We start from the raw sequence: 27,215 nt of genomic DNA on the forward strand, positions 1-27,215 counted from the left end.
ACTATTCTAAGCCCTCAGACATGGTAACCTACTGGTCCTCTGGTCACTCCTCTAAGTTTCTGAGTCCAAGGGTATTTTTCTACTCTTAAAGCATAATAGCCTACATGACAACAAGCTGCCTTCTCAGTTTATCCATCTCCTCAGGGGGAGAGCACACTTTTGCTTGCTTTCTCATCAGACCTTGTCAGCATGACCGGAGAACCTTTTTCTTTGTGATCTTAGCTTTCATAATTTTCCTCCCCAACAAGAAACTTCCTAAAAATAGGGAACTTCTGATGCGAACTACTCTGCATTAGTTCTGCAGCAAAGCCCTAGAATGGAAAGCCTCCATGGGGTACCGCTGTACCTTCAAGATGCCCCAAATGCAGTCTCCTGCTCCCACCCTGAGCTTACTCTAGACTCTTGCCAGTCAAGGCTGGATAACAGAATAAAGAGTCCACCATTTCCATTTCTAAAACCACAGCAAGTCTGTAGAAACCGAAAGGTCTTCCTTTAAAGATTTAATTAAAAAAACAGCGTATCTATTGGGAGAGAAAAGAAATACTGCAGAAAATAACCCATTTGAAATAAGCATTACAGACAAGTGAATGAACTTAGTAATAAACTCACTTTGTCACTCTCTCTTTACCTATAGACACTGTTAATGTTGTCTTTAATCTTACAAAGAATATATCTTGGCTATGTCTTGAAAATGGCCCCTTGTCTACAATTACCATAGTTGTGACTATGTAAGGCACAAGGGGCTCGGAGTAAAAAAGGCTGGTAGGTGAAGAAAAGACAATGATTGTCCTCTGCCACCAAGATACAGGATACTTCCCCTTACTGTTTCCTTTAGGTACAATACAAACAAAAGGCTGCCATGGAGAGATGGGGAAATGAAGGCACATGAGCATTAGTTAGCTGCAGGCACACGATCACACAAACTAGATACCTGTCTGGGACACTGCAAGTGCTCTGCTGTGGGGAGGTGAAAGTGGGCGCTGGGGAAGGGCTGTTATTCACATAGGCTGTGGGGGCATCGGGCCACGGAGAACACTAAGGACAGAAACAGAAATAAATTAGTGATATGCTTTTAAAATATGTGGAAGAAATATTTTTGTAATTCACTCACTAGCCAAATGCAAGATTATAAAATGCGAGACAGCTGACATTTATCAAGCAACCTCACAGACACATGTCAAATTTACTTCTGTGTGGCAAAGAAAAGTTTTACCTGCTGTGTGCGTCTAGACACTGATTAATCCTAGAGAAGACCTAAAGTGATGACAGCAGCAAAAATTTATAAAGGCATTTAAAATATATGCTTAAGTATAATTGCTTTGAAGAGCTTTCTCCTCCCTCTTTACCAGTATCCTCTTTATCAGTTTCCCAACAGGCACCTATCAAGATTTAAGAATGGCGAAGACAAGAAAGGATTTATAAGCAACATCTGACATCACATGGTGACCTGAAACATGGCTCTGACCTAGCTAGTGCTCCTTTTGCCCTCTTCCCTAATGAGCAGCCTCACCAGTACCCATTTGCTTCTCTGATACCTCTAAAGGTTAATAATCCTCAAGACAGACCAGACAGGCCCAGCATCAAAATACATCAACTGTGTACAGTACTACATCTATCTATCTCTCTATCTATCTATCTGTCTGTCTGTCTGTCTGTCTGTCTGTCTGGTCTGTCTGTCTGTCTGTCTGTCTGTCTGTCTGTCTGTCTATCTATCTATCTATCTATCTATCTATCTATCTATCTATCTATCTATCTTTCTTTCTTTCTTTCTTTCTTCCTTTCTTTCTTTTATATTTTCTGGAAGGGTTATGGTGAACTTTAATATTTTTCAGCTCCAGGCAAAATTCTGACCAGAAACAGAACAAAGATACGGAGATACACTATTACAATTAGGAGGTTGAAAAAGTCAGTCAAAAGCATGCTAAGCATGCCAGAGTAATCTCAAATACAAGTCTTCAGACTTGAGATACAGACATCACATGGTGTGATTTCACTTTACAGGTACTCTTTCTAAAAACCAATGGATCTGAGGACTCAGTTTCAAGGGTCCCCTTTCATAATCATCCTTCTCTCATTTTACACAAGAAAGGCATCACATCTAACTATAGCCCTGGGGTTTAAGACTCTCCCAGGCTGGACACGGTGACTCATGCCCCTAATCCCAGTGCTTTGGGAGGCCAAGGCGGGAGCCCAGGATAGCCCAGGATAGCTTGAGCCCAGGAGTTCAAGACCAGCCTGGGCAACACAGTGAGACCCTGTTTCTACCAAAAAATAAAAACAATAAAATAAATATAATGAGGCCAGGCGCGGTGGCTCACGCCTGTAATCCCAGCACTCTGGGAGGCTGAGGCGGTTGGATCACGGGGTCAGGAGATTGTGACCATCCTGGCTAACATGGTGACACCCCGTCTCTACTAAAGATACAAAAACTTAGCTGGGCGTAGTGGCGTGTGCCTGTAATCCCAGCTACTCAGGAGGCTGAGGCAGGAGAATCGCTTGAACCTGGGAGGCGGGGGTTGCAATGAGCCGAGATCGTGCCATTGTACTCCAGCCTGGGTGACAGAGTGAGATTCCATCTCAAAAAAAATGAAAATAGATAAATAAGTAAATATAATGAAGACTCTCCCAAAGCCAAGCTAAAGACACTAGGATTTAAAAAAAAAAAAAAATAGCCAGGTATGGTGGTGCACACCTGTAGTCACAGCTACTTGGGAGTCTGAGACAGGAGAATTGCTTGAATCTGGGAAGGGGAGGCTGCAGTGAGCCTTGACTACACCACTGCACTCAGCTTGGGTAACAGAGTGAGACCCCCATCTTGAAAAAAAGGAAAGAAAAAGTACATAACTCTAATGACTAAGTTTTTCTGTAAGTCAGGTGATTTTCAATTATTTGCTATCAAAATAATTCAGGAGGATGGACCTATTGTCAACTGACATATATTGAAATAATCTAGTAGATCACACAAAAATGTCCCTGGGATTTTTGACAGATGATTCAAAAGGACTTCCAGGACCTGAATGACACTATCGAAAGAAAAAACAAAATTTCTCATATCTATAAAATTCTAGAAGTTATATTCTATCCTGTCTCATCATTCAAGATGCATTTCCAATAATATTTCTATTTTTACGTTTAATAAATATTCATCAAAATCTGTAGGATTTGTTGTTTTGATAAATTGGTACTAATAAGAAGTTTTAAATATCTTGACTGAGTTAAGAGGCTATGGTCACAGCAAATTTTAAAAATTAAATTTCAATTTATGTAAATTTGTTGTAAGGCAATTTTTTTAGGGTGATCATTTAAAAATTTCAGTTTCATCATTTGAAGCCTCAGGAAGAAAAAATAAAAATAAATAAGAAAAAAATTTTTAAAGATTTTCAGGCATAAAACTATGTCATATTAGGATAAAATTTAAGGGGAATGAAATACAAACATGAGACCAAGAAGGAAGAAGAGAGTAAAATCTTGGCTTTAATGAATTTTTTGAATGAACAATAGCAGTGGTCAAACTGCCATGGCATTTAGATTCCATAGGATGCACTTCAACAAGAGTAATGTCACAGTTTTATCTTAAATTGTAAACGCAAATCACCACCACGCCAGAACATTGCCTCCTTTGCAGCTATTTAAATTTATGATGAAAAAACTTTATGATGAAAACTTTCAGATGTCAATCTGGAAAGGTGCAAGTATATCTATCCTTTTTCAAAATTCTTTTGAGGCCAGGTATGGTGGCTCATGCCTATAATCCCAGCACTTTCGGAGGCCAAGGTGGGAGGATCATTCTGAGGCCAGGAGTTGGGGATCAGCCTGAGGAACACAGCGAGAACCTGTCTCAAGTGTCTTGGATCACTTGAGCCAAGGAGTTTGAGGTTGCAGTGAACTTTGTTCACACTACTGCACTCCAGGCCCAGGTGACTGGGCAAGACACTGTCTCTAAAAAAATTTAAAAATTATTTTGAGTAGGTAAGTGTCAAGACCACTTGTGTAATGGAGCTAAGAAACTGTGAAGCACACTGAGGGCAGAAATTAAGTCTCATCAATGGCTACAGGGGCTTAAAACGCTTGTCTGACATCCATCAAAAGCAATGGATACATGGAAAATAATCTCAACTACCCAATTATGTATCCCCTTAAAAAAGAAAAATGATTGCAGACTTATTACTTCTATTATCAGTCAGCTTTCATAAAAGAAATCTAATTTAGCTGGAGAGCTCTGAATAAACTTATTGCATGGCATAGCAACTTTGCTATAAATTACATTTTACACAACAATGCCCATTCTTTTAAAATTAGGGCCTTTTAAGCCAGGTGTGATGGCACACACACACCTGTGGTCCAGCTACTCAGAAGTCTGAGGCAGGAGGACTGCTTGAGGAGCTTGAGGTCAGCCTTGGCAATAACGGTGAAAGCCCATCTCAAAAAAATAAATAAACAACTAAAAAACTAGACTCTTGTTTTTCTTTCCACCTTACAAAGTATCACCTCCTCTGTTTACACTGTTTGATGAACCCAAGACCCTGTGAGCTGACTAGCAAATCTAATCATGGGTATCACACACTGTCACCTCACCTCTATCTGAAAGATTTTCCTGCTACAACATCCCCCTGCACATATAAAACATAACACAGCATAACATACATGTATAAATAATGTAAACCATTTAATATTAAAAGTATCAAGTCTCTCTAAACTTTTGGTAATTATTGCCAGCCATTTGAAGAAATGAAGCCATCAAAAATCTTCAAGTTAGCATGGCAGAGTAATGTAGAAACACCAAGTTTACCAAAACTCCATAAATACCCATTTTGCTTTTAGATATTTAGATTTTTCTAACATTCGAAAAGCAAGCAATGGTGCAGTGCCTATGCTCCTGAATTCATAACGGCGCTAGCAATGCCTGGCCTGGGCTCACAGTTATGGTTTCGGTACACTGTGAACACAGTCCCTCCCCAGGTAAAGAATGATCACCCATTTTAGGCTGTAGAAATTGGCAGTCATCATTTGAGCCAATCATATACAGCTCAGAGATGAAGACCAACAGACACACTAAGAGTTTTGTTGTACGGCATCTCCTGGTAACCAACAGTAGTGACTATTCAGTGTGGCACCATTTCATTCAGCATCTTTTCGACTCTAACAGTAAGTCTGGATATCCCTTTTTACTGAAAGCCAATTGTAACCAGCCAAAAACTCTATGAAATGTTGGCCTTCCTTTGTAGGAATTTGAAGAAACATATGAAATTCTGCAAACTTTCTTTTTTAAGTGACAATCTATACCCTGCTTTTTTAAGAACAGGTTTTCAAGATGAGCTCTAACCACCCCTAGAAGCATCTGAACAAAATCAAATACAGCCAGGGCAGTAAGCAATACATGAGGAAGATGTGAAATCCCAGGCCAGTGAACTGCTGACGTTTTGCATACTTTAGACTTGAGTTAAGAATCATTAAGAATTTACCAACAGTTTTCCCACCTTCAGATTACCTCTGGGCTATAACGAATTTCTTTTATTTAGGAATTACCAGAACCCACTTCTTTATTAGTTAAATGGTTTATAACAGGAGAGGAAAAGTGAGTTGCCAGAATCCCCCCAAAAGAAGTTTACTAAGAACCATTGGTGGGTCTTCAGCTGAGAAATCAGAAGAGGATAAAAACAAAATTGCTGGGGCGGGTGTTTTAGGAAAGAATATACAGCTGTTTTAACAATCTTTGATTCGAATTTATTTAAAAAAAAAAAAAGCCCAGTTAAAGAAAATGTAACGTGTGCTTCCAGTGGCACTAGGATGAATACAATTTCAGTTTCATTGCATAGAGAAGCATTAAAACATTTTTATTCGATACTATAATTGGAAATGAGTTTCTTGTGATAGTGCTTGTGACAGTAAGATTCAAAGTCTACATTTAACCACAGTAATTGTGATATGTGTAAGAATGAAAAATCCTCTGGTACTTTAGTAGTAGTAGGGCAAAGACTGCAACAGTGAATACAGCAGTCACGAATACATATGATGACAATTATTTTAAATGATTCTTTAATGTTCTGTGTTTATATTTACTGAAGGTATGTAGCTGATCTAAGTTTGCAAAGCAGGATCATCCTTCGTGGACTAATAGATGAAGAGTCATGTCATAAAATAAAGATTTGCTATACTTAACTGGACAAAGCACATATTCAACCAGATGCCCCCTGACTGCATATTGGGGGGGACCCAGGTCTAGGTGTAGCAAGGTACACTACTTTGGCCTAAAGCATTAATTCACAGTGCAACTGCCAAGAAGAAACATGAATCCCATCAGAGTTTTTTTTTTCCTACCAGTGCTGCCAAACAGGCTCTTAGAAGCATAGACAGACACACATTTTTATACTACATGCAGAAAAATGTAACAAAGAACTGCACGTGTTAATGTCAAGCTTGCTGCCATCATCTAACTGTCCACAAAATTTTCTTATCAAGTATACACATGAGAAAGCAAGACCCTTTTCAGTTACACAAAAATAATAGCTAATTTACTAAAGAAAGTATTTTCAATTAATTTCAGTGCTCTTGAAGGAGGTGTGTGTGTGTGAAGGAGAGAGAGGGAGGGAAGGAGGAAGGGAAGGAGTCAGGGAGGGAATACATATCTCTGAGTGTCTTTTTTTCCCTCCAAAACCACCCAATATGGTCAACATTGTTTTTTGCTTTGTTTTAAAGTGTTAGATTTAGGAAATTTTCCTCAGTGAGGAACAAACAGAAGCAGGAAGTCTAAACAAAAGCAAATTAAATCAAGACATGGACATCAAAAACAATTTTGGCTTTACTTTGCGGTAGAAGTTGGTCCTATATCTAACACTGCACAAGGTTTCTTGCACAATGAAAAGAGAAGCAGAAGTCCCTTACACTGCCTCGCTTTGCCAGAGAATCACCGTAGTCTGCTGGCAAAGTCCGCTTGCTGGACTTTTTCTGCTCATGTTCAACTGCATCTTCAATTATAGGCTCAAGCCTCATCTGGACAAACACCAAAGATTGGGATCAATGTCTTTTCATTATACAAAGAAAGATCTAACACCCTGTTTCATGTCTCTTCAGTCCAATTAAACAAATGCATGACTAACAGGATTCAAAGTTAAAAAAAATGCAAAACCCCAGCAGTGACAAAAATTGGACTTTCTAGGCTCCAACTTAAGTCTCTTGCCAACTTCAAAGTTTTTAAGGTCTGTTTCTAAGACCTCATTGGGATTTCAGCATCTTCATTTAAGATCCCACCCAGGAAACAGTCTATCAAAATCCCCAAATTTAAATATTTTCCCCAGAAATTTCACAGAGAATAACATGTCAAACTGCCACCCAATCTTCCCCAACCCTTTTGTAGCAAAACTCATCTTAGAAATAGACTAATATGCAACCTTTGCTTCTCTTCCAAAACCAAATGCTGTACTACATTACCTCTGTGAGGATTGTGGTATCATAGGACGGCTGATACTTTTCTTTTTCATGAGCTGTTCTCTTCTCCATCTTCTCTCGGTCAGTTTTTTGTTTCCTGTCTGCACCTTTAGGCTTAAAAACAAAGTATACTATTTCATCTATCAGGCTGCAGACACACAGCTTTACAGGCAAAACTGAGCCTTAATTACGGAAAACCCGGGTTCTCCGTCTTACCTTAAAAACTTTGATTTGGCAGCTAGCTGAGTGTAGATGATCTGTGTATTCTCCATTTTCATTCTGCTTAAAGGTGTCAACCTGGATCCTAAAGGGCACTCCCTTTTCACCTCCGTGCTTCCGTGGAGTAAATTCTGTGCTGATGCAGTGTACCTATAAAACGATTCAGGCTGAAATAGATTCAAAGAACTTCCACTGGTTATTTTTCTATTTTGTTCCCTCTTGAGTGACCTGACACCACTATAAATTCAAGATCCTTTAAAATGAACTCATCACATATATTAGCCAAATTATCTATGAACCTAATTGTTTTTAAGATATGGCTTCCCTCTCACAAATCCAACTGAGTCTCTCCAGACTTTCTGAGCTCTTGCCCATCACAGTGCCTCTCCTCTAATGCAGGACTTGGCTCCAATCAGGGGTACAACACTACAGTAGCTTCCTATGTATACTGCCCACCTCCACCTTGGACTATCTGCTCATCTCAGACCCAGGGTACTAAGCCCTGTTCAATCCACAGCAATCTTCACTTCACTGTTTAGAGCTTCTGTCGTTTGCCCTCTACTGCCATTACCCCTGTTCTACCCAGCCAACCATCTTACTGCTGTTCCTACAGATGCCAATTTGTGATACTTTGCCTGGGGAAATTTTACAGTCCAGAAAACCCACTACCCATCCTATTCTGTATCCATCTAAACTCTTTGGCCAACTCTTCAAAGTCCATTCAGGATCCAGAGGGCAATACTCATCTTCCACCACTCCTGCCCTGTCTCCTAATACCCACCCTGGATGACAGCCTTAGGGTTTCACACAGAGTTAACAGCAAGACCTTGGTCATTTCTGACTGCTGCACATCCCCCTCTTCTAATGACTCACTATTAAAACTGATCTCTGCAATATGACAACACAACCTGATATGTAAAGCCAGGTCTTGTATCACTTTGATTTACTACATAACTAGTCGCCTTATAGACAAACACCAACAGTATGAGTTTACATCAATATTCGACGGATATAAACCATGCCCCCAGGGATTAACTGATGGAGAATAATATTGGTAGAATACCAATATGCAAAATACAAATGATTTTTTACAGTTCATGCAAAGCATAGCTTATGAAGGCTGGTCAGCAAGTAAGCGATTTTCCTTTTCTATATAGTACCTACCTGGTAGTTTAAATTCCACCACATACAAATTTGAACATTGTGGGTATTAGAATTACTATTTTTTTTAAACACAGAATAATGATATTATAGTTACTTTTTAAAACTCATCTCTTAGAGACATGATATTTATGGATGAAATGGTATGCCTGAAACTTGCTTTAAAGTACTCTAACAGGCTGGGCACAGTGGCTTACACCTGTAATCCCAGCACTTTAGGAGGACAAGGCAGGTGGATCACTCGAGGTCAGGAGCTCAAGACCAGTCTGGCCAATATGGTGAAACCCCCATCTCTACTAAAAATACAAAAATCAGCCAGGCATTGTGGTGCACACCTGTAATCCCAGCTACTCAGGAGGCTGAGAGATGAGAAGAGCTTGAATCTGGGAGGCGGAGATTGCAGTGAGCCGAGATCATGCCACTGTATTCCAGCCTGGGTGACAGAATGAAACTCCATCTCAAAAAAAAAAAAAAAAGTGCTACAAGAATAACTAAAAGGGGGCGGAAACTACTAAAAACTGCTAAAGCCAGGTGATGGTTACATGGACAATTAGTCATCATTATTATCCTATCTGTAGAGGTTTTGAATTTTTCAGTATTAGAATGTTTTTAAAATAATGCTAGAAGGAATTTTAAAACCTCAATCTTTTTTCAATCGTATCCTTTTAAATAGCAGCTTGTGTTCAAGAGAAATACATCTCATGAAAAATAGACATTTTCATTATTGGGACTACTAGTGGTAAAAATAACATTTGAATAATGCTTTACATATCATAGAATGTCTTCATATATGTTAGTTTAAAATAGGGTGAACTTACTAGATTAAACCTAACTATGTATATAGAAAGACACTACAACATAGTTTATAGACATTTAAAGGAAATGATACTGTATCAAAAATTCAATCCTACCATGACCTAAATAACTAGGTTAGTAAGCTTCTAATAATGTAAAAATCCAAACCTGAATGAAAGCAGAGGTGCGTTTTGCTGGGTCCCACAGAAATTCAACCGCATTTAACTGGCTTGGATTCGTCCTTGTGTCAATTATTCCCACAGACATTGGAATATCTATGTTTTAAAAAGAAGTTACATAAAAACTCATCCACTTTAAATAACTTAAAAAACTTACAACTTACTATATTATGTTCTAATGAAATAACTGTAACTGCTTTGAACTCTGTCTTTCAATGGTCTCCATGATCAACTTCTTCGACATGGAAACCCACCCTAAACGAGTATCATCGTTTCCCCTACCATGGTTTGTATTTCATTTTTTTTAAGAATATGGTAAGGCTGAGCGCGGTGGCTCACGTAATCCCAGCACTTTGGGAGGCCAAGGCAGGCGGATAACCTGAGGTCAGGAGTTTTAGACCAGCCTGGCGAACATTGTGAAACCCCGTCTCTACTAAAAATACAAAAATTAGCCAGACACAGTGGCGCATGCCTGTAGTCCCAGCTACTCAAAAGGCTGAGGCACAAGAACCACTTGAACCCGGGAGGCGGAGGTTGCAGTGAGCCAAGATCGCGCCACTGCACTCCAGCCTGGGCAACAGAGCGAAACTCCGTCTCAAAAAAAAAAAAAAAAGATAGACGGTTTACAATTAAATGGTTTCAAAATCATAAAATTCCAGGTTCACATTAGTTTAGCACCAAAAAGCTACTTGACGGTTTAACTATAAAACAACTCTCTCGGTTCTTTATAATACAAGGATGGGAAAAAAATAAAAAGAAAATAATGTATATACATACATACATATATATGTGTGTGTGTGTGTGTGTGTGTGTGTATATAGAAAACAACTCTCAAGACACAAGATCCTAGAGAGGCATGGTGGCGCGTGCCCGCAATCCCAGCTACTCGGGAGGCTAAGGCAGGAAAATCACTTGAAGACGGGAGGTAGAGGTTACAGTGAGCCAAGATTGTGCCACTACACTTATCCTGGGCGAGAGAGCAAGGCTCTGTCTCAAAAAAAAAAAAAAGACACAAAATCCACAAACACCAAAACTTTCCCCACACAAGTAATTCATGATGCCAACACAACACATTACTGGCTATAGCTAAACAATACCCTCATCTCCATGGTCTTTTGATCACTGCCTGTACCTAAATCAAGAAGTCTGTCTCCTGGGCGATTCCACTTCCATCCTTCAAGTTGCTGATGCTCTGTGTATTGTAGCCGTCTGTCATGGAATACAACCCTTATGATGCTCTGTGGAATAAGTGGGGAAAATGAGTACTTTTAAACTGCTCCAGCTAAAATGCAGGACCATTTCTACTTCTTATGTGTTAACCTGTAGCAGTAGAACACGTACAACTAGATTCTGTTTTAAACATTCTGTAAGTGAATTCTTTTGCCCTTGGATACCCGGATTATGGTACAATTATTTGGTGCAAAGAATTATAACTCAAAACTAAAATTATAAATAAAATGGTAACTTAAGTATTGATTTTATAAAATGATTTGTTATTGCAATTCAAAATTAAGGTTCTTCCCACTAAAATTAATGAGCAAGAATTACATTCCTATAAAGAAAATACCAGATGCACATAGGAGTTATTAAAAATGAAAAGATGGAGACAGAGAAACCCAGAAACAATGGTAAAACTTTCTTAATTTAAAATAACAGTTAACAATTGAGTTTTTTTGGCTGGGCGCGGTGGCTCACACCTGTAATCCCAGCACTTTGGGAGGCTAAGGTGGGAGGATCACGAGGTCAGGAGATTGGGACCATCCTGGCTAACACAGTGAAACCCCATCTCTACAAAAATTACAAAAAATTAGCCAGGCATGGTGGTGGGCGCCTGTAGTACCAGCTACTTGGGAGGCTGAGGCAGAAGAATGGTGTGAACCCAGGAGGCAGAGCTTGCAGTGAGCCGAGTTCGCACCACTGCACTCCAGCCTAGGTGACAGAGCGAGACTCCATCACAATTAAAAAAAAAAAAAAAAAAAAAAAATTTGAGTTTTAAAAAAAAAGAACTGGCAAAAAAAACAAAAATCCAAAACACTGCCCGCTGCCTTGAAAAAGTGAACTTAGGCCAGGTGCAGTGGGGCTCATGCCTGTAATCCCAGCAGCCAATTAAAAGTAGCAATTTTTTTCTTTGAGATAGTTAAAGAGTACCATGTGGGAGACATTTATAGGGCTCAGTGGCTGCTTTATTCCCATCTTCCTCACCTGCACCCACACCTGCAGGGCCTGTCCAAGCAATTACCCAGCACCCACTTCACACCATCACCTGACCAGAGCAAAGCTCTCATAGTGATGGTGCATAGGCTAGTGGTGGCCCCTAAGACACCAATCCCAGTGGTTCACATTTGCTAGCCAGCTAGTCTCCAGAAAAAAGTACAGCACAGAAAATATCACAATTCTAATTGTTCCATATTCAGTAAGAACCATACTAAATACACATATTCAGATGAAAACAGTATTAGAATACAGGTATTAGACTTCAGAGCTTTACTAAGCCCCATTCTAGAAGGTTGGACTAAAATACTAAAGAAGATAAAAGGAGGACCAAAGTTAGGAAATTACAAGATATATAAGAAAAATTCTAGCATTATATAGCTCTTTTAGAATTTGTCTAGCAGGTTTTCCAGTTTCTACCAGAAACCCCTACCCAAAAAAGAACGGAAAGGAAAAAAGAAAGGAATGAAAAGGAAGGGAGGAAGGGAAAGAAAAAGAGAGGGAGGAGGGCAGGAGAGAGGAAAGGAACTTCTTATATGAAACAGGGAGAAAATCTCATTATCTGAAAGTTCTCCCTAAAAGGAGATTGACTGCATTTTCAGAACTAGCAACATGTTATGGGGTCCTAACAATAAGACTAAAAGAAAAAAACAGGACAAAAAAAGACGAAAACAGAACCACATTGCTAAATATGTTCAGCACATTCAAGAAGTTCCAAAGCACCTTCGCAAACCTATCACTTGATCCCCAAGGTTCCCCCCAAAATTTAAGTAGTATAGTCAAAGATCCTAGGGCCAGTAAATAAAACTCTAGAAATTTGAAGCATATTTTAGGGATTCTCTAGCTAAAAAAAGGATGTAATTTCCAAGAAATTCATCCTGCAGTCTTTGGTAGTAGCAGACAGTAGCTCTTAATCCCAGACAAGCTTACAGAATATAACTGCATGCCTGGCACATCCACCAAAAATCACACAGCTGGCTTATCAAACAGAAGATGAAGCCAATGTAAAATGCTTTAAAAATTAACCCTTTTCAATCAGTGGGCTAAATATTTAGATACTGATGCCTTCAGAATAAGTAACCTTGTCTAGGTGGAATATACTAGTGTTATGTCAGCAAAACATTCACTGTGCATTTATAAGTTAATGGTTTTGCTACTAACAGTAGTTCATTACGTCATAATGAGGTGTCATTTTTCCCTTAATTTATTTGCTTGCATTAATTTTGTATATTAAATGTTTTTACATGTTTTAATTTGGAAGTAAATACAAGGAAGTTGAACTTAAAGCAGTCATACAACTTTACCCTGCCATCCCAAGTTAATCTGAGAGGTATTTTAACCAGCTTGCCAAAATATTTTAAACATTAGGTATCACCTATCAGACTAATTATTTCTAAATCCTACCACCTATTCAGGGAACTGCCCTGGAAAGCCAGCTTGTCTCCACTGATAAATGACAAAGACAATTGCTTCAGAATTGATTTTCTTCAATGCCTTGATGGACACTGAATTTTGGCATTTGGTCTGGATGTCAAAGTTTGTTATATTTTCCTCAGAACACTGAATGGTCATGAATGAAGAACTGAGTTAAAATTACAAATTAGTAAATTCTATAATCCAGCATACACAAAAAAAGCACAAGGGGGAATAGATGAAACAAGTCTGGCAAATTGTGGAGAATGTTGAAGTTGGCAGGAAAACTTATGAGAACTCATGATATATACCAGATATATTTATTATATACCACCATATGATGGATATATGTGGATTCATTGTACCATTCTCTTTACTTCTGGGTATGCTCAAATTTTACCATAATAAAAGGTTAAAAAAATTGTTCTAACATTTTTGGATCCAGTTTTAAAGACCTCAATATAGGGCCCATCAAATCCTACTAAATTTTATTATGGAGTTCACAATTAAAACAACTTTCCAACCCTTTTACACTGATACATTAACAAAAAAAAACACAGAACAAAGAAAGACAAAAACAGAACAATCAGAGAAAGCACATTGCTGAATATGTTCTGCACATTCAAGAAGTTCCAAAGCACCTTTGGTAACCTATCATTTGATCCCTAAGTAACCTTCCAGGTGCCCTCCAGGTACTGGGCAGCTGGCTTTCCCAGACATGCCAAATTAGTTAACACACCAAATTTAGATTGCCTGAATCCAATTCCCACCACAAGGCTGCCCTTCCCATGCTTACCCACTAAAAAGGCAGATCCACAGAGGGCAGGGTCTTTCCAATAGAATGCCCCTCCACACTGAGGGCCCAGCAGCACCTGGGCCCTGACATGCCACTCTGTGGGAAGATGGAAGGATCAAGAGAACTTGTCTCTTGCTAACACTTAGTTAGCCACATGAGGTTTTACCTTTCCCCAATTAAGATTCTTTCATTAACCCTGCCCTGTAATGCTATGGAATTTATAACCAGCCATGATGTATGATGATACAGGCTAGGAGGGGCCAGGGGGCAGGGGTGGTTCTGAAGATACATCCCAAAAGAACAGGTTAGCTGGAAAACAGCTATGCCTCCTATACCTAGAATGACTGACTTCTTCATTCAGATACATGAGTAGGGTGAACAGAGATTTCTATTTTTTAAATGAAACTTTACAAGGTAAAGGATTTTTTAAAGTTTTATGCCAACATTGACATTCTTCCCCATATTATCTTTTACTTTTAGAGAGGCTTATAGGTTTCTGTTGTGGTGATGAGTTTTTTACCTCATAACTACAACTAACTTTTCTATTGCTCCTTGATTTCCAAGGGTCTTTCAAAATTACTCCACCCAATAACTGTTTTAATTCCCATTTTACAGGTGAATAAACAAAATATAGCTCATAAAGTTAAAAAGTTGTAATACAACAATTATTGAAGTGAAATTAATTTTTTTTTAAACAAAAACTCATTCAATCACAGCAATATCCATTGGGAATTAAAATGGACTGTCCTTACCTTTACTAATTTTCCACTGATCTCAGGCATATCACCCATTTTCCGATTATCCAGCATCCGAATTTCATATGACTGACCTATTTAAAGAAATTGTGTATAAAAAACAATCCTTATAAAGAACATCACTTTGCTTAACATAATTCAAAATGCATGTTTCTCAGAACATACATTACACAATGATAGTTTGTTAATTTGCTACGGAAGCAAATTCAGGTTGATCCTTCTCTTCCCTGAAAATCACACCAACCTTCTGTTCTAACATTATTACAGGAGACAAGAGTTTCTCTGTCAATTTATCTTCATCTGCCACTCTCTTACATTAAACTTTTATTATGCTTGCATTACCTAAGACTAATTTTTGTAACAGCTTTTCTGAGATATAGTTTACATACCATAAAATTCACATTTTTAAAAAGTGTGTAATTCATTGGTTTTCGGTATAGTCAGAGTTGTGCAACCATCACCACTACCAGTTTTAGAACACTCGCATCATCCTAAGAAGAAACCTCTATTAGTCACTTCCCATCCCTCCCCCACCCCCCCACCTGGCCAACTGCTAGCGATCACCAATCCACTTTCTGTCTCTACGATTTGCCCACTCTGGATACTTTCATAAACAGAATCATACAATATGTGGGTATTTGTGCCTTGCTTTTTAAACTTAGCATAATGTTTTCAAGGTTCACCCATATGTAGTATATATCAGTCCTTTTTATTGCCAAATAATACTCATTCCTTTTTATTGCCTAATACTATTCCACTGTGTAAAGACCAAACCAAATTTTGTTTATCCATTCATCAGCTGATGGATATTTGGGTTGTTTCCACTTTTAGTGTTTATGAGAAAACACAGATATTCACACATCAATCTAGATAATTAGGAAAATGCTGCTGTAAAAAAATTAATAATGTACTCCAAATCCACCAAAAATGATTTCTGGATTATCTGTTATTAAATAATAAAAATGATAGTATAATTTGGCATGCAGAAAATCAGTAAAAATTAAAGAATGCTTATAATATCACAGGAAGTTGAGAATCTTTATAACTACCAACACCTTGTCCATACTCCCAGGGGGCTTACAGAAAAATATACAAAGGATTCTAGATTATAGGGTCAAAATTCAACAAGAGGTTATCAAAATACAACTACATCATTCCAAGGCTGGTGAAGGAAAACAGCATATACATAGTCTGTTACAAAGAAAAGTTGCTTACATTCATTCAACAGAGAAACACTAAAAAACACCTGTATGGGAAGAGACATTTTTAAAAAATTAAACTAAGACACAGATTGGAAGAAGATATATGCACTATATTTAACAATGGATCTATATTCTGAAAACAGAAATAATTTTCAAAATGAAGAACATAAAGTTTTGAAAAATACACCATTTATGTTTAAAATTACCCTCAACCTCACAAGAATTTAGGAAATAAAAATCAACAAAAGGTTTATGCTGATTATCAGATCAATAAGAAACATTTATTTTTATTTATTTATTTATTTAGACAGGGAGCTTCGCTCTGTCACCCAGGCTGGAATGCAGTGGCGCAATCTCGGCTCACTGCAACCTCCATCTCCCAGGTTCAAGCAATTCTCCCTGCCTTGGACTCCTGAGTACCTGGGATTACAGGTGCCCGCCACCACGCCCAGCTAATTTTTGTATTATTTTTTAGTAGAGACAGGGTTTCGCCATGTTGGCCAGGCAAGTCTTGAACTCCTGACCTCGGGTGATTCACCCGCCTCAGCCTCCCAAAATGCTGGGATTACAGGCGTGAGCCACCGCACCCGGCCATAAGAAGTATTTAATTAGGCTGGGCGCAGTGGCTCACGCTTGTAATCCCAGCACTTTGGGAGCCCGAGGCAGGCAGATCACCTGAGGTTGGGAGTTCGAGACCAGCCTGACCAACATGGAGAAACCTCATCTCTACTAAAAATACAAAAATTAGCTGGGCGTGGTGGTGCATGCCTGTAATCCCAGCTACTTGGGAAGCCAAGGCAGAAGAATCGCTTGAACCTGGGAGGCGGAGGTTGCAGTAAGCTGAGATTGCACCGCTGCACTACAGCCCGGGCAACAAGAATGAAACTCTGTCTCCAAAAAAAAAAAAAAAAAATTTGCTAACAAATGTCCAGTATCCCTAGAAGAAAAAAATGAGCAAATGAAATGGACATGTGGGTTCACAAAAGAAGGAAATGCCAACAGTTCTTAAACATATTGAAAGACAACTTCCATTAGAGAAATGCAAATTAAAACCACACTGAAATCATTTTTCACCTATCAGATCAGTATAAATCCCTCAGTTTTCTGCTGTATTAGATGTAAAGTGTAACAGAAAGAAGAGTTGAGGATTACTCCTGATTTTTGATCAAGGAATTGAAGAAGAGTCACCATTTCCTGACCTCAAAGACAGCCAGGAGCTGACTTGAGGCAGAAAAATCAAGAGTTGGCCAAGTGGAGTGGCTCACACCTGTAATCCTAGCACTTTGGGAGGCCAGGGCAGGCAGATTACTTGAGGTCAGGAGTTCAAGACCAGCCTGACCAACATGGTGAAACCCCGTCTCTACTAAAAATACAAAATTAGGCTGGGCGCAGTGGCTCACGCTTGTAATCCCAGGACTTTGGGAGGCTGAGGTGGGCGGATCACGAGGTCAGGAGTTTGAGACCAGCCTGGCCAACACAGTGAAACCCCGTCTCTACTAAAAATGCAAAAACTAGCTGGGCGTGGTGGCAGGCACCTGTAATGCCAGCTACTCCAGAGGCTGAGGCAGGAGAATCGCTTGAACCTGTGAGGCGGAGGTTGCGGTGAGCCGAGATCGCGCCATTGCACTCCAGCCTGGGCAACGAGAGGGAGACTCCATCTCAAAAAAAAAAAAAAAAACCAGAAGAAAAGAAAAGGCTCTATAACACTTGCTATGCTTAAAGTGGTTTCCCTATTGGAAACTATTATATTCTTCAATGGTAATATCCATTGAGAGAACAACCAGACTTTTAGAAATTTCCTAATTTGTCCCCCAATCCATAATTTTTAATACCATAGCTTCCTGAAACAACAGTCTAAGTTGTAACTGAAATATAAAGAAGGATCCAGTATTCATGAAATATAAAGTTAATATAGTCCAACAGTAATATTCTGTGAGATGCTAGTCCTATTTTTAGCTTTATTTTCTCAATTTACTTTTCATGTTTTATTTTTTGTTCCATTTTTGGCTCAGAAATGCAAAAATTCTGCCAGAGTTGAAAAATATAACTGTTGTGATTCATGTCCCCACCCACCTTTGAAGACACATACTCTAGTCTAGCTTCATCAAATGGGACTCCAGGGCAACATAGAGCCCAAGATGTGACAGCCCCCACTTTGCTAAATTCAATGCTTTAGAAACCTTATTTCTAAAGTCCTATTCCTATCATGAAACTTTAGTAACATGAACTGAAACTAACCAGGAGGAAATCTACTGTTGTGAAAAATGAAACTAAGCAAAAAGAACTTTCTGAAATATTTAACGGAATTCTTAATCCAATAAACATGCTGTTTCTAGGGCCTTATAGCTGTACTTTGTTAACATTCTTTTTTCTTTTTTGAGACAGAGTCTCACTCTATTGCCCAGGCTGGAGTACACTGGTGCAATCTGGGCTCACTGCAACCTCCCTCTCCCAAATTCAAGCGATTCTCATGCCTCAGCCTCCCAAGTAGCTGGGATGACAGGTGTGTGCCACCGTACTGGCTTTTTTTTTTTTTTGGAGACGGAGTCTCACACTGCCGTCAGGCTGGAGTGCAGTGGCACAATCTTGGCTCACTGCAACCTCCGCCTCCTGGGTTCAAATGGTTCTCCTGCCTCAGCCTCCTGAGTAGCTGGGACTACAGGCACGTGCCAGTACACCCAGCTAATTTTTGTATTTTTAGTAGAGACAGGGTTTCACCATGTTGGCTAGGATGATCTCGATCTCTCGACCTCGTGATCCACCCGCCTCTGCCTCCCAAAGTGCTGGGTTTACAGGCGTGAGCCGCCATGCCCAGCCTAATTTTTGTATTTTTAGTAGAGATGGGGTTTCACCATGTTGGCCAGGCTGTTATCGAACTCCCAACCTCAGATGATCCACCCTCTTCGGCCTCCCAAAAATGCTGGGATTACAGGTGTGTTAATTAACATTCTTAGCAGCGTATTCTCCAAGTAGAATTTGGTCTCCAAATGAAAATGTATTTGGGGACTAACAAGGAGAAATTCTTTTCATTTGAAGAGTTAGGGGCTGATCCAGCAGTAGCAAGTCAGCAAGGGGGTAAGATCAGAAGTCTCACTCATATTTATCAGGTGTGGAAGCATCACAGGCTCAGCCCCCAGCTGTTAAGGCAAAAGGCAGCCTATTCCAGCCAGATCTCTGCCCAAAGGGAAAGCCAGCTATGTGTACTCCACCCTCTGGTGGCTCCATTTTGGGACTACAGTTTTTACTCCAGAGTTAAAGTCAGGGACTTAACTCCTCTTCTTATTCAGGCATAACCAGGGAAACACAAATACAGGTTGCTTTTTTTCTTGCGGGGGGTGGGGGCGGGGGACTGGAGTGCAGTGGTGCAATCTTGGCTCACTGCAACCTCCACCTCCCAGGTTCAAGTGATTCTCCTGCCTCAGCCTCCCGAGTAGCTGGGACTACAGGCGTGCGCCACCATGCTCAGCTACTTTTGTATTTTCAGTAGAGATGGTTTCACCACATTGGCCAGGCTGGTCTTGAACTCTTAACCTCACGTGATCTGCCCGCCTCAGCCTCCCAAAGTGCTGGGATTACAGGCATGCGCCACCGCACCCAGCCTTAAACACAAATAAGTTTTTAAACTCAGTCCCTCTGAGGTTCAAAAAGAACTCAAAAAATGACACTAAGACATCAATATAACTAGGAAAACTTGCTCCAATTTCTACTGACAAAGTGAAGACTATACCAAATTTGATTTTTATTTTCTTTACAGCATTACATAGTGGCAAATATTCTTCATCAAGAATGACCATTTCGGCTGGGTGTGGTGGTTCACACCTGTAATCCCAGCACTTTGAGAGGCCAAGGTGGGTGGATCACTTGAAGCCAGGAGTTCGAGCCTGACCAACATGGTAAAACCCCATCCCTACTAAGAATACAAAAATTAGCCACACATGGTAGCGTGTGGCCATAGTCCTAGGTACTCCAGAGGCTGAGGCAGGAGAATCCCTTGAGCCTGGGTGGCAGAGGTTGCAGTGAGCAAGACTGCATTGCTGCACTCCAGCCTAAGAGACAGAGTGAGACCCTGTCTCAAAAAATAAATAAATAATAAAATTAAAAAGAAAAAGAAAAGCGAGTCTAGTGAACTGAAGATACTTTGCTAGTCTGGATCTTTGTTTGTCTTATTACTTCAAATTAGCAAGCTTCTATTATTCAGTAGACAAAGAGGTAGGGTGAAAGATACTCAGAAATGTCTCAGTCTGGTCCAATCCTTGTCCAAATCTAGAAAAAGCTATGAATCCTCTCATTAGAAAAATATACCTTTAAGGACTACATCCCAGCTACTGAGAAGGCCTGAGGCAGGAGGATTATTGAGCCCAGGAGTTCAAAAACAGCCAGGGCAACATAGCAAGATCCTGTCTCTAAAAACAAACAAATAAAAGGAAAAGAAAAGAAGGGAGGAGGGAGGAAGGAAGAAAAAAAGGCCAGTTTCAGTGGTTCATGCCTATAATCCCAGCACTTTGGGAGGCCAAGGCAGGAAGATCATTTGAGCCCAGGAGTTGGAGATTAGCGTGGGCAATGAATAGTGAGATCCGCCATCTCTACGAAAATTTTTTTAAAAAATTTGCCAGGCACGGTGTCCTGTGCCTGTAGTCCCAGCTACTCAGGAGGCTAGCGTGGGTGGATCACTTTAGCCTGGGAGGTCAAGGCTGCAATAAGTCATGATTGTACCACTACACTCCAGTCTGGGTGACAGAGCAAGACCAAAAAGAGAGGGAGAAAGAAGGGAGAGGGGGAGGGAGAGGAGGAGGGGGGGAGAAAGGGGGAGAAGAGAAAGGGAGCAGAAAAAGAAAAGGAAGGGAAGGAAGAAAATATACATTTATAGAAAATTAAAAACTTGTTTAAGGATTCATGGAAAATTTTGGGTTTAAAACTTTTTGTCAAGATGATAAATGCTAAGATACAGTCTGTGCAAAGCACGACACACTATTATAAATGATACTCATATAGGTATTATTTTGAAAGTTATTATAATTTCTTTTAAAAGGGTACATAAAAGTACAATTCCTTTAAAATTACTCAAAAAAAAGTTTTTTGTTTTTTTTTTTTGAGACAGAGTCTCGCTCTGTCGCCCAGGCTGGAGTGCAGTGGTGTGATCTTGGCTCACTGCAACCTCTGCCTCCGGTTCAAGTGATTCTCCTGTCTCGGCCTCCTGAGTAGCTGGGACTACAGGTGTGTGCCACCATGCCTGGCTAATTTTTGTATTTCTAGTAGAGACGGGGTTTCACCATGTTGGCCAGGATGGTCTTGATCTCCTGACCTCATGGATCCGCCCACCTTGGCCTCCCAAAGTGCTAGGATTACAGGCGTGAGCCATCGTGCCCGGCCCATATTTTTAAAAATTACTAAAATGTACGTTGTTTTAAACATGTCTACATATACAGTTCAGCTTTCTACCTTTTTTCTGAAGACTAGAAAAAATCAAGAAATAAATTAACACAATTCCAGAACCAAGAAAATACTCAACATTAATACTGCAGTAAGCAGAATAAACGACAAGAAAATCACCTGCCCTTACATTGATTATATTCAAGTGAGGTTATCACCTGAGAAAGAGGCACAAGGGAGCCTGCTGGAGTACTGGAAAAGATGGAAATAGGTAGTAGTTTCAAGGGAATATATATGTAAAAATTCATTAAGATTTGTGCACATTACTGTAATACTTCAAAAAAATTTTGTTAAAACCTAAGCTTTCCAAATGGACACTGAGCAAGGTAATTAACTGCTCTAAGTTTAATCTATAAATGAATAAATCTCTCCTAGAGTTACTGTGAGAACTGAATAAGGTTAACACATGTATTTAGTACAATACTAGATGCACAGTATCAATTAATGTCAGTCTACTATATCACTACTACAGATGGTGGATTATGACTTTTATCGATATGAAATATCTTTATCTGGTTTAAGAACAACCATGATAAATTATGGGCATCCCCACAGGCCAATAAATGCACGTCCTACATGTTGCTTTAAACAGGGTGTATATGTGTACTAATTCATTCCATGGTATGTATGTAACAGAACTTAATCGACTATTCCACAAGTAAGGAAAATTCAGGTTATTTCCTTTTTCATCTTTAGAAATAAAGTTACAGTGAATATCCTTGCCCCTACATTGTTTCTTCTGTTATATTTATGTCTAAAACAGATTACCAAATAAGTTCTTAAGGTTCTTTCAAATATAAAACTTAAGTCTCAAATAAGTGATTGCCTATCCAAACACTAAATATAAAAACAAACAGGGAACTGTCACAAGTGCCAGAGATAGGACTACCTGAAGGTAAAACCTTATAGATTCTAAACTTATATATCAAATGAAAAGGTAGAAATAAGTTATTCTTCCACATTTCAGATTAATCACATGTAAAAGTCTAAAATCTATTGCTCTTTCCAAAACTTCGAATAAAAATTCTATTTAATGACAGAAAAATAAACACTATATACTCAAGTGAACAGATGTATAATTCTAATTTTTTGAAAGAAAATGTATATACATTCAAGAAACAGACCAAAAATGTTAGTCAATTTTTGGCATTATCCCTTCACATATTTCCCAGTTTTTCTACAATGAGCATATAACAGTAAAAATGTTCAAAAAATTGTTTAAAATCAGAATTCAACCTGCTTTCAGTATATGTATCCAACAAATTAATTCCTGCATTCAAAATACTTTTGTTTACAGGGGTAAGTCACATCAGCCTGTGCCCAAACTGCAAAGGGCAAACTCTCCTCTTTCCAAAGATAAACTCGGCCGGGTGCAATGGCTCACGCCTGTAATCCCAGCACTTTGGGATGCCGAGGCAGGCGGATCACTTAAGGTCAGGAGTCTGAGACTAGCCTGGCCAACATGGTGAAACCCTGTCTACTAAAATTACACAAAATTAGCTGGGTGTGATGGTGTGTGCCTGTAATCCCAGCTACTTGGGAGGCTGAGGCACGAGAATTGCTTTAACCTGGGAGGCAGAGGTTGCAGTGTGCCGAGATTGCACCACTGCACTCCAGCCTGGGCGACAGAGCAAAACTCAGTCTCAAAAAAAAAAAGGTAAACTACCCCCACATCTCTATTTTCCCTCCTTCCCCACCATCCCTTTCATATCACTGAAATGTAACACTCTGACATAAACTACAAACAAGATATAGGGGATAAAATTTGATGTTTATTTAGCCACAGACTCCATCCTGGTGCAGCTTAAGTCTATTTTCAGCACAGAACTGCTTCATGTTCAAAATCCAGGTTCCTTGCTAGCTGGACTTCTGATTCATTCTCAAGTTCCATATTGAAATCACTGTCCCTAAAAATAACTGACTTCCTTTCCTACTTGCTAGTCCTTTGGATTATGTCTTAAAAATCCTGTAATAAATCTTCCTCCTCAGACCCTCTTTAATGCAAATCAGTTTACACAAAACTGTACTTCAGCTGCTCACAGTAAAATTCCTACAATTTTCATTAAGTTGTAAAATTTAAGAAAAAGAACCTAATTTTTAATTATTACCAATAATCTAGGCTACAATGCCAAAATATTATTTTGTATTTCTGTAAATTCTTACATGTCAAATGTGACATAACCACACTAACCTTGGTTCAAATAAGTAAGCGTTTCATCATGCAGTTTTACTGCTGGTGACGTTGCGGCACACATCACATACTGAAAGGGTGGGTGCTCTGTTTCACCATCCAATGGAAGGCTGGAATCTTCCTGCTTGAAAATGGGCAATGCCAAGACATCACTGAAAAGCAAAAAATCAACACTGACCTTACTTTGGGTTTGAAATATTTGTCTACAGCCATATCATCCTGAATGCACCCAATCTTGTCTGAAATATTTAAAAGCATATAAACATTTAGGGATAGTTTTTTTTTTAATTTAAGATCAGAAATTATATGTAGAATAAAAGAACTATTAATGCTATGTGGTTCATCTAAAGGATGGCATTAACAACCCCTATCTCGGGGTGGGAAGTGGGGGAGGGCAGCAGGGCAGCTCTGAATATATATATATATGGCACTTTAAAAAATTCTTTTTAAACTTTAAGGTCCAGATTCTTTCTATTAAAAAAAAGCAAGTCAAGAGTACATAGCTACTTGATTTGAAAGGCAAGAAATAATACTGCTGCCAAAGGTAGGTCACACTTGACACCATGAATTACAAAGAAGCATCTGATTAAAATGGGGTTTTACAAAAAGTTCCCTGCTGTGCCTTGGCAAGTGTTAAGAACATAAAGCTTCATGCCTAATCTAAAACAATGGCTCCTTCTGAGAGGTAAACAGGAGCAGTAGCAGTCGCAACAGCTGCTATTCTTCCCCCAAGAATAACCTGGGGCACAGATTGGGAGAGTGATGAGGGGTCTTCTGGGACACTGTCTTTATTGGATGTTGTTTGGTTTTAACAGCTTTATTGAAATATAATTTACATATCATAAAGTCACCCTTTTAAAGTCTGAAATTCAGTGGTTTTAAGTATATTCACATTATCAGTATCTAATTCTTGAATTCCAAAATATTTTCTCCCCTCAAAAAGAAATCCCATACCCACTAGTAGTCACTCACCATACTATCCCAGACCCACTCAGCCCCTGGCACCCACTGATTTGTTTTCTATCTCTACGGATTTGCTATTTGGGACATTTAAATGGAATCATATGACTATGTGGTCTTTTGTGACTGGCTTCTTTCACTTAGCATGTTTCATGGACCATTCGTGTTCTAACATGTACCAATGCTTCATTCTTTTTAATGGCTCCATTCCATTGTATAGACATACCATATTCTGTATCCATTCAGATGATGGCCATCTGGGTTGTTTCCATTTTTTAGCAATTATGAATCATGCTGCTATGAACACTTTTCTATGTTTTTGTGTAGATAAGTTCTGCTAAGTATACACCTGGAACTGGAATTACTGGATCACATGGTAACTCTTTAACTTTATTTTACTTATTTTATTGGAGACAAAGTCTCACTTTGTCACCCAGGCTGGAGTGCAGTAGTGCTATCTTGGCTCACCACAACCTCTGACTCCTGGGCTCAAGTCATTCTCATGCTTCTGCCTCCCAAGTAGCTGGGATTAGAGGCATGTGCCACCACACCCGGCTAATTGTATTTTTAGTAGAGACAGGGTTTCGCCATGTAGGCCAGACTAGTCTCAAACTCCTGGCCTCAAGTGATCCGCCCGCCTCAACCTCCCAAAGTACTGGGATTACAGGCGTGAGCCATCACGCACCGCCTCTGTTTAACTTTCTGAGCAAATGCCAAGCTGTTTTTCAAAGTGATTGCAATAATTTTACATTTCTGCTATTAATGTATGGAAGGTGATTATTTGTTTTTGAGATAATTATCTGAGCTGTACATTTGTATCTTAACTTTTCTATACTCATTCTTCAATAAAAAGTAAAATGATAATAACAGTAGCAACAACAAAACATCAAATGAATAACTACTATGTCAACACCAATAATAGGGACTTGTCCGAACTGCTTATTTTCTCTTTTTTTCCTACAAGCTGTTCACTCAGATACTTGGGTAGCCAGGTCAATTCAATTCAATTCAAAAACAGAATGTGAAAACAAGTGAAATGGGACAGAAACCCTGGGAGAGAACGTTATCCCACCAGTAGTCCCTACTCCCCCCATGCATTTCTATTAAAGCACTGTGCTGATTTTCAAAGATACTAACTATCCACTAATTCTCCCTCTCTTATTTATACCCAGGAATTGTCAAAACACTCCTACGTACACAAGTAATAACCAAGGATCACACGGTTAGCAATGGTCCCAACACTCCCACAGAGTTCTCTCAACACCTTGACCTAGGGATTTTGCCCCACCCAAGCTCCTGCCTTGGGGGCAGATAAAAAAACTTTTCAGAAGACTTCAGGCCAGGAGCAGTGGCTCACACCTATAATTCCAGCACTTTGGAAGGCTGAGGCAGGTGATCACCTGAGGTCAGGAGTTCGAGACATGGCGGGCCCCGTCTCTACTAAAAATACAAAAATTAGCTGGGCGTAGTGGGGCATGCCTGTAGTCCCAGCTACTTGGAAGGCTGAGGCAAGAGAATTGCCTGAACCTGGGAGTCGGAGGTTGCAGTGAGCTGAGATCGTGACACTGCACTCCAGCCTCGGTGACAGAGCGAGATTCCATCTCAAAAAAAAAAAAAAAAAAAGAATCAGATCACCTCTTTATAAAAATCAGTCATAACAGTCAAATTGGCTCCAGGGAAGATAAAAATATATACTGCATTTTATGTATATGTAAGCATTTAAAACCCTCTCAGAGAGAAAGAAAACAAGAATGAGAGTTGTGACTCAGAACCATTAATTATACTGAAAAATAACACAGGGAATAATTTTAACATTTCAATGCTAACTGCTTGGGTTGATCATTAGATACAGATCATCAAAATAAGATGTATAACTGCATGAGAATGGCTTTTTATAAATAAATTGTCACATATGGAAGACACAATTTTATATGCTTCAGATCTTAGAAGACAACCACTTTTTTATTCACTTGGTTATAGTCTCGATGATCCACACAGAAAATACTATGCTCATGGTAAGTGCTAAACGACTCCTGAACAAACATATAAACATGTAAAGATTATTTGCTATTGAATTTCCAATTAATTTTTTACTTAATTAGAAAGAAGATGCCTTCCAGTCAACACAGCAACCAGTTATCCTTTTCAACAGAAGTTAAACCATTTCAATTCTCTGAACCCTTACATCAGCTCACTTTCAACCAAAGTCCTTACGAAATCCTACATCTCAAAAAAAAAAAAAGCCCTACGCAACCTGCTCTTCAACCCCTCTTCTCGTCACCCTCATTCCCCCTGCTCCAACTACCCCGGCCTCCTGGTTCTACTCTTCTACTTGATATCCTAATGGCTTATTTCATTCAAATGTCATCTTTTCAGTGACAACATGACACTGGAGTCCTCCCACCCACACTCCCAATTTCCCTACCCTAGCTCTATACACAGCTCTTACCACTTTCCAACAATATACATGACTAAGTT

The 27,215-nt window shown here is 39.3% G+C and overlaps 2 protein-coding genes and 1 non-coding gene across 7 annotated transcripts in view; 2 read left to right on the plus strand and 1 right to left on the minus strand.

Annotated features, from left to right (window-relative positions):
• The window catches only part of FBXL2 (F-box and leucine rich repeat protein 2), a 130,673-nt gene extending 124,131 nt beyond the window's left edge, over positions 1 to 6,542 (plus strand). The window contains exon 16 of the mRNA XM_055383688.2: positions 1,365 to 6,542. The gene's annotated coding sequence lies outside the window, so the exon portion shown is untranslated. The remainder of the gene's footprint in view (positions 1 to 1,364) is intronic.
• Positions 1 to 27,215, minus strand: part of UBP1 (upstream binding protein 1) — a 52,048-nt gene that overhangs the window by 13,549 nt on the left and 11,284 nt on the right. For 4 of the 5 annotated variants that reach the window (XR_008678663.2, XR_010132782.1, XM_019024125.4 and 1 more), the window contains exons 2-9: positions 23,778 to 23,929; positions 14,952 to 15,028; positions 10,912 to 11,017; positions 9,769 to 9,875; positions 7,642 to 7,794; positions 7,429 to 7,539; positions 6,883 to 6,990; positions 932 to 1,035 (exon numbers count right to left, since the gene is read on the minus strand). Coding sequence is in view for 3 of the 5 variants with exons in the window: in XM_019024125.4 (XP_018879670.3) it covers positions 932 to 1,035; positions 6,883 to 6,990; positions 7,429 to 7,539; positions 7,642 to 7,794; positions 9,769 to 9,875; positions 10,912 to 11,017; positions 14,952 to 15,028; positions 23,778 to 23,929 (918 nt within the window). In the remaining 2 variants the exon portion in view is untranslated. The remainder of the gene's footprint in view (positions 1 to 931; positions 1,036 to 6,882; positions 6,991 to 7,428; positions 7,540 to 7,641; positions 7,795 to 9,768; positions 9,876 to 10,911; positions 11,018 to 14,951; positions 15,029 to 23,777; positions 23,930 to 27,215) is intronic. The other variant, XM_019024126.4, reaches the window with a different exon arrangement.
• Positions 12,361 to 12,422, plus strand: LOC115934170 (U7 small nuclear RNA). Its single transcript, XR_004069997.1, has one exon. It is a non-coding gene; the product is annotated as a U7 small nuclear RNA (small nuclear RNA).

The sequence above is a fragment of the Gorilla gorilla genome, chromosome 2 (assembly GCF_029281585.2).
Source record: "Gorilla gorilla gorilla isolate KB3781 chromosome 2, NHGRI_mGorGor1-v2.1_pri, whole genome shotgun sequence".
In the NCBI taxonomy this organism is placed as follows: domain Eukaryota; kingdom Metazoa; phylum Chordata; class Mammalia; order Primates; family Hominidae; genus Gorilla; species Gorilla gorilla.